This window comes from Arvicola amphibius, chromosome 6 (assembly GCF_903992535.2).
Source record: "Arvicola amphibius chromosome 6, mArvAmp1.2, whole genome shotgun sequence".
NCBI classification, from domain to species: Eukaryota; Metazoa; Chordata; class Mammalia; order Rodentia; family Cricetidae; genus Arvicola; species Arvicola amphibius.
The window spans coordinates 35571528-35579786 of record NC_052052.2 but is presented as its reverse complement, the minus strand read 5'-3'; the positions used below and the strand labels follow the sequence as shown (position 1 = coordinate 35579786).

The 8259-nt window shown below is 41.4% G+C and overlaps 1 protein-coding gene across 1 annotated transcript in view; it reads left to right on the top strand.

The window, feature by feature from the left end:
- Nucleotides 1-1871: 1871 nt before the first annotated feature.
- The window catches only part of Stil (STIL centriolar assembly protein), a 49472-nt gene continuing 43084 nt past the window's right edge, over nucleotides 1872-8259 (top strand). Inside the window, exons 1-3 of the mRNA XM_038334222.1 lie at nucleotides 1872-2008; nucleotides 4487-4571; nucleotides 6498-6605. Coding sequence (XP_038190150.1) covers nucleotides 4561-4571; nucleotides 6498-6605 — 119 coding nt within the window. The 5' untranslated portion in view covers nucleotides 1872-2008; nucleotides 4487-4560. The remainder of the gene's footprint in view (nucleotides 2009-4486; nucleotides 4572-6497; nucleotides 6606-8259) is intronic.

Genomic DNA, 8259 nt, shown 5'->3' with positions numbered 1-8259 from the left:
CAACACCCGGCTTTTCTTTTTTTTTAAAAAAGATTTATTCATGTGTATGTGTGTGTTGCCAGTCAGGGGTGGGGGTGCCCAAGGAGATCAGAAGAGGTCCCCTGGAGCTAAAGACAACTGTGATCCACCCAGTCAAGCCCAGGTCCTCTGCAAGAGCAGCAAGTGTCCTTAACCACTGAGCCATCTCTACAGCCCCAGATTTTACATTTTATTTTGTTTTTTTTGAGACAGGGTTTCTCTGTGTAGCTTTGGTGCCTGCCTGGCCTCAAACTCACAGAGATCACCCTACCTCTGCCTCCCAAGTGCTGGGATGAAAGGTGTAAACCACAACCACCTGGAAGATTTTACTTTTTAAAGTGTTTACTTATTACGTGGTGCTAGTGACTCAACCAAAGACTGCGTATGCTGAGCAGGTACACTACCACTATGTTGCATAGCCAGTCTGCATTCCAAAACACTCTCAGATTTACAGGGGAAAAAAAGAAAAAAAAAATGAGGATACAACTCCTCCCAACCATTTCCCCCTATTTTTAGCATCCTATATTAGTATGTACATATGTTTCAATTAATCCAATATTGATACATGATTGTCTACAATCTTTAATGCATTTAGGTTAGTTTTCACCTGCCTTTTAAAAGATACACAAATCTAAAGTTTAATGTTACATGAACTAATCATTAAGCACATGCTTGCTACCTTCCCCTAACATTATATATTTTCTTCTTTTGATCTTTAGATTTTTATTACAATGCCTGATCATCTCTTAAAAATAGCCAATATGGAGCCAGGCTGTGGTGGCGCACACCTTTAATCCCAGCACTCTGAAGGCAGAGGCAGGCGGATCTCTGTGAGTTCGAGACCAGCCTGGTCTACAAGAGCTAGTTCCAGGACAGGCCCCAAAGTTACAGAGAAGCCCTGTCTCAAAAAACAAAACCATTATCAAAATAGCCAACATGGACGTCTGGCTTCCACGTATGAACACAAAGGTACACGCACACAAATCACACACCACCACTGTCCCCAATATTATTAGCACCGGAAGTAAGTATAAATTCCACAGGTTTTCTTGTTCAACGAGAAAAATTTCCCAAAATAAATGAGTCTACTTAAGAAACAAATTGAAACAGACATAACCTTCTTTATTCTTATCTCTGTCCATTAAAGGTCTTGAAAACACTTTTTTAAAAATTCTTGAGACAGGGTTGTAAACCAGGTTGTTCTTGGATTTGCTACGTAGATGCTTTGAACTGCGTGCAGATCCTTCTGCGTCCACCGACCTCTTGAAGGCTGGGATTATCGCGGTACACTACTATAACCGACGCTAGTCGTTTTGAGGCAGGGTCTCTAAAACAATCCAAATCTCAGTTTGTCTGGAACTCGCGGCGATCCCCCTGTCTCAGCACCTGACTCCAGAGAGTGCAAGAATAACAGGAATAGAACCACCAAGTTCGGTTGAGAGGATCCTAGCCATTAGAGCACAATCAGTGCAGGAAGCACTTCTAGCTAGTCAGCTGGGATTTTTTTTTTTTTTTTTTAATTGCGCATGCGTTTGGGTTTGGCCAACCCATCCCGGAACTTAACCGTTGATGAAATGCAGGTTTAAATCCTCGGAGTTGTGATCCCATTCTTTCGTAGCGCCCTCGGTTCTCCAAAGAGCCTTGGGATTGGGCAAACGAATCCCAGGCCTGGATCCGATTGGTTGTCACAGCAGAAGGCCGCAGAGACGTTGCGTGACGCTATTAGACCGCCCTGTCGCGGGACTGGCCGGGCTTCTAGCCAATCAGCAGGCGCGGCGCGCCCTTCGGTTTCCTGCTGCTGGCATTTGCCGCCTGGGTTCCCGCGACCCCAACGTCCCAGAGGCGGGGCCACAGTCATCTGGGACGCTTCTTGGAGCCGGCCTTAGGGTGCCTAGAAACAAACCCCGGCTTGGCGGCGGCCGTGACGTTAGCCACGGTGGATCTTCGTGCTCCTGGTCCCCTGAGGCGCCCGCCGGGCCCGGGAAGCACGGTGAGTAACTAGCGGCCTGGGAGGGACGGTCCGCGTTAGCGCGCTGGGACTGGTGACCACAGGGCGCCAGGGGAGAAAGAAAGCGGACGTCAGAACCTTGCCTCTTGTCTGCTGAAGAACGTGAAAGAGGTTTACATTTGTGACGTGCCTCAGATTGCTTTCACTGTAAAGAATTTCTTGGGGACTGAAACCTTGATCCTTGTCCTTGCATTCTTGACGTTATCTGGCCCGGACTGTTAGTGTTTATAGTCGGTGATCTACAGGAAGTAGACCTCTGTCAGAAGCGAGTTGTGAAATACCGTGTCAGAACACAGGGGCGGTGATGTCACCATAAGGGATTTAACATTCGAGGTGGAAGTTGGATAATAGGGTTTAGTAGGAAATTCGAAGTAAACGGGGAGGACCGCCTGTGCAGTCCTATCGATGACTGCTGATAGATGGAGGATGAATGACGAGGAGTTTCGGGTGCAGATTGGGTAAGGCCTAACTAACTATGAAGGCCTTTTTAGTCTGTATATGAAGAAAAGCCACTGACTTTCTAAGCAGGAGAAAACCTGTTGTTCATAGACACATTTGTGTCTGCACTGGAGGGACTTGTCCTTGAATCCGGCAGGCTGATGTGGTCAACTAAGGGGGGAGGTTGGAAAGAACTTACTCTGGGTAAGAGGGAGAAGAGGTGAGGACGGCCTAATGGTTCTTGTTTGCTGTATGATAGCATCTACCTGAGGAGAGTATTTTTATACTCTATTTTATAGAGCTAGGTATATGTTTTGTGCAGTTTTGGCCATTAGCTTTACATAATACTGTCAAGGTAAACTAGTTTATCAAATCTCATTTGATCGTTTTCAAATGAAAAAGGCCTAATGCATGAAAGGAGAGACAGACAAGGCCTTTAAAAACACTCCTGTTAGTGAAGGAAAGTGGCACTTTATATACTTTGTGGAGGGAGAGTTATCAGTGTGATTATTGTTGCCATGACAACCAAGTGCTAAAGAAAGGCTCTTCCTCTTCTCCTCCTCCTCCTCCTTCTTCTGTTAAAGCTTGTATTTCAAGAAGCTGAAATATCTCTATGGGGGACGTTTAGTTGTTCTTTAAAGGTCATATACTGCAGAATTTTGTTCTCTCAGGTATTTTCAGCCTTGGATGTTATGAAAAAGGTATCTTCTAAATGACTTAACTTTTGTGTTAGTAATTGAGTCAGATAATTCCTTTAAAAATTCTTACTAGAGTTTAAAATTTACTCTGTGTGTGTGTGTGTGTGTGTGTATGCCTGTGTACCGCTCGCATACTACAGTGTAATTGGGAGATCTGAGGATAACTTGCAGGAGTTGGCTGGTACTCAGGTTTCCAGTTGTTTTGGCAGCAAGCACCTTTATCCTCTGAGCCATGTTATTTGCCATAGATTTTTATCTATTGTTATCATTACTGTTGTTGTTGTAGTTGTTGTTGTGTGTGTGTGTGTGTGTGTGTGTGTGTGTGTGTGCGACATGTGTATGTGAGAGCAGGAAACCATGTCCCACAGAGTCTGTTCTTTGTTTCCATCTCTCAACAGACTCATTCTTGGGACGATAAGCAGGAAATCTCTGTCCCCACAAACTGACTTGTGAAAGAATCTGTGTTCATAGTTTGGATCCAAATGCACACTTGCTGGGTATTCTCACTAATATTTTGTGCCCTCTCATCCACACAGCAAACCTTTAGTTTCTGCCTCTCTTGGGTTTCAAATCCATATATCTAAAAAAATCCTACTGGATAGTTTAATTAATTACTAATGAAGCAAAGAACAGACTGTCTAGTCCTTTCTACATAGGTCAGCATTTACTATTTTGCCTTTTTTTTTTTTTGAGCAGGGTCTCTGCATAACACTGTGTCTTGGAACTCACTATGTAGACCAGGCTGGCTTCAAACTTACAGAGATCCATCTCTTTCTGCCTCCCAAATTCTGGGATTAAATCCTGTGCACCGTGAGACCTTGTTTTTGTTTGTTTGTTTGTTTGTTTTTCAAAACAGGCTTTTCTGTGTAACAGCCTTGACTGTCCTGAAACTCACTCTTTTGACCAGGCTGGCCTCAAACTCACAGAAATCCACCAGCCTCTGCCTCCCAAGTGCTAGGATTAAAGGCATGTGCCACCACCACCAGCAAGATCTTGTCTTAAAAAAAAAGAAAATGATTTTGGGATAAAATATGTACATCGTTTAATGAATATGTATACCTAATTAAATATTAAAGTTAGTGTATAGGCTGAATGACTTAAGTATGAAAGCAATCAAAACCTATTACTGACATTTAATCTTTTATTTTTCTGTGTATTGAACATAGGACCTTGCATTTGTAGGCAAGTACAAATATCCCAAGACTTACAGTACTTAATTTTATTATTCCATAGTTACTTTTCTTAGAAGCAGCTTAATTTTGTTATTATGTATTTAAGTAATGTTTCTTCTTCTATGTTTAACAATATCCTTTTATTTTTGTAGGGTACTGAGTGCCAGAAATTGAATAAATCACTCACCAAGTATAGAGCCTGTAGTTCCTCTATAAAAAGTACCAGATGAATACCAGGTATAGACACGTTATTTGATTGATTATGTATTTAACTATTTCTTTTTATTTATATGTATGAGTGTTTTGCCTGTATGTATGTATTTGTACCACATACATGCTTGGTGCCCAAGGAGGCCAGAAGAGAGGATCTGTTCCCTTGGAATTGGAGCTACAGATGGTTGTGAACTGCCATACATGTGCTAAGAATAAATCTGGGTCCTCTGCTATTTGAAGCAAGAACTCTTAATTGCTAAGCCATCTCTCCAGGTCCAATTTTGTTTTTTTGAGTCAAGGTTTTGATATATAGCCCTAACTGGCCTCACACTCACCCAGTTCTTCTCCTTCATCCTCCCAGATGCTAGGATTAGAGGCATGTTTCACTGTGCCTGACTGCTTAGTTATTTGAGATGGAGGTCTTGCTGGGTTCCTCAGGCTGGTCTTGAAATGCGGGACTCATTTAAATACTCTTTCCTTAGCCTCTCAAGCTGTGGGACCTCAGGCACATGCCCCCATGCGGGCCTTCAAAATGCTTTTCACGCAGTGTTTTACTGCAGCTGCCCAGGTTAGCTTGAGACAGAATACTGGAAGAGAAAGGAGAACACAGTCTTCGGAACCAGGAATACCTGGTTCTACTTTAATTAGGTGAATCCCTTGATCTCGTTCATTTACTGTAAGATGAGGATGGGGATCACTTTTTAATCGATTACCAGGAAGGTATTAAATATGCTGATTAAACTAAAGGAATGGGCATATAGTAAGCACTTAGTAAATATTAGCTCTCTTTTCTCTCTCACTTAATGACATTGATGTTTTATTGGTGAGAAATCACTTGAACTGAGGTTGTAAATTAGAAGATTGCTTATTTCCATCTTAGAGGAATGGAAAAGTGTTGGTTCCTTCTGTCTGAGCACTGAGTCCTTGCAGGTAACCATCTCACATTGGTTATCCCAATTTTCCTCATGTTTTCCTAAGCGGAATAGGAAGGAGGAACTGGCCACCTGTCCCTGCTTTTCTTAGTCTGTTATTACATGGAGGACCTGACACACTGACTTGGGTGATTTAGTTCTTTGGATCATTTTATTGCCCCTAGAGAGGAACAATTAATGCTGGCATATGGATTTTCTTTTTCTTCTAAACTACAGTTATGCCCATGGGTAGCTTTTCTATTCTCTGTTGCTTCCTTTGTGCCAGATGTTCTTGATAAAGACAATAGGAAACATGATCAGGAGGCTATCATATTCCTTTTACTTTAATCTTGACCCTTCTGTCGTATCACACTACTAAAGTATTTTTATTCGTTCTTTCTGTCTCTCTGTCTCTCTCTCTGTGTCTCTCTCTCTCTCTCTCTCTCTCTGTCTCTCTCTCTGTCTCTCTCTCTCTCTCGTATTTTGAGATTTTGAGCAGAGTCTCCCTACATAGCCCTTGCTCTGTTGGAACTTACTATGTAGACAAGGCTGGCCTTGAACTCATAGACCTTCTTGCTTCTGCTTCCCAAGTGTATGCTACCATGCCTGGCCCTATGCAGTATTTTTTAATTAATAAACTACAACATAGAGGTATTGATCAATCTGTTATATAGTTAATAAGAGTTATAGTTGGGATTTCAGCTGGCATGACCCTTTCTTTACTGTGCTGAGGAAAGAATTATTATAGATTGATCTTTAAAGGTCCTGTAGAGTGGAAAATGAAAGAAAAAGACATTAAATACTTATCAATGAATTAGAAATTATTTTTGAAGCATTTTACATATGTGTTCAACATTCAACATAACTCTTCAGAGAAGGTTCAAGACCTTCACATTGCTCCCTTCAGCTGTTTTTTAGGCTGGCCTGGAATTCCCAGTCTTGGCCTCTTAAGGACTTGGAATGCCTGGCAAAGAGAATTAACTGTTTCTTGTAAAATTTATACTGTTTGCTTTTCCTTGTACTTTAATTTTTTTTTAAGGTTTTCTTCAAGCAAGATGGTACCTTTTCACTTCCCCCCATCAAAACTGGCTCTTTGGAACCCAATGCCAATTGGAGATTTCATCTGCTTGCATCTCTGTTACTACAGGTATGGTTCTCTTTTCAAATCAAACCAGTATAGCATGAATCATTAAAGAATATTAAGACAGACTTGATTGTTATTACTAATTATAAGTTGGATTGCCTAAATCCAAAAGTCCACTGTTTTTCCTTTTGATTTGTGTGTGTGTGCACTTGTAGAAGCCAGAGGTTGGTGTCCAGTGTCTTCCCCTGTTGCTCTCCATTTTAGCTTTTGAAACAGGATCTCACTGAATCTGGAACTTGTCTTTTCAGCCAGACTGCTGGCCAGCTTACCCCCGCTCCCCACTCCTCCAAATACTGGGTGATACAGATAGTGCCACTGTTCCCATCTTTGTGAGATCCAAACTCAGCTCTTTCTGCTTGCCTGGTAGGAACCATTTCCCCAGACTGTAAAGTCTGAAACTTGGACTGAGAGATGGTCGAGCTGGCAAAGGCACGTGCCCTCAAAATCAGAAACTTGCTGACTGTCAACAAGATACTAAAGTGCTCCATTCTGCATCCTACCCATGTATAAAATACAGCCGTATGAAATTACCTTCAGACTATAGGTGTTTATAAACATAAGTGAATCTCATATTTAGATTTGAGTTCCATCGCCAAGATTTTGTATATGCAAATACTCCCAAACCTGAAGTACTTGTGGTCTCGATGATTTTAGATAAGCTACGTTCAACTGTATTCATTTTTCTTTACTTTTTCACTAAAAGCTCCTATCAGATAAAAAGTCCATCTCCGTGTTAAATCTTCCATATATTTTTGAGAAGGAATCCTAATTTCATGGTTAAAATGTTCTGCAAATGTAAGGTTCTAAATATCGTAGGAATTGTCTCTTGTGCTTCAGCATCGCATTTGTGTGGAACACGGAACTGAGCCGGAATTGATCAGGTTAGAAGGCATATAATATAGTCCTCTTTGGGACCTTTTGGAGGAAATTTAAACTTAAAAGCAATAGTAATCAATTGAGATGTTATGTCTAAGGACTTACTTGCTAAAAGAAGTGTCCTCCAGCATATAGGTTATAGTGTAGAGAGCCAGATCTGTCTGTCTGTAGGTACTTATCCGTAATCATGGGCTGGTTTTGTTTTGTTTTTTTTCAAGACAGGTTTCTCTGTGTCCTGGCTGTCCTGGACCTTGATATGTAGACCAGGCTGGCCTGTGCCTCCAGAGTGCTGAGATTAAAACCATGTGGCACTGCCACCCATCTTAGATTTTGCCTTGGTGATTTAAGGTATTCTCAACTGGAGTCAGGCTGTCTGGACCCTCAGTTCCTGAGCCTACCAATTTTTTTTTTTCAAAACAGGGATGATCCTAACCAATTCTTACTTAAATAACTTCAAAAAAGTAGTCAGTTATCAGTTTACTTATTTATGAAATAAATTTAAAAGTGCCATGAAAGGATCACGTGTAGCCTTTGGAATGTTTCATGTACTAAAATAAACACTCTCCTATAGGGGCAACATATGATCCTTTCCTGGTACTTTAAATTTTTTTTCCAGACAAGATCTTACTACACATCCCCAGGTGGCCTGGAACTCACTATGTAGACCAGACTGACCTTAATTATTAATTAAGCTCACAGAGATCTGCCTGTGTCTCAGGGTGCGTGCCACCATCCTGGTCTTTTAGTTTGTTTTTATGAGACAGGATCTCACTATTTAAGC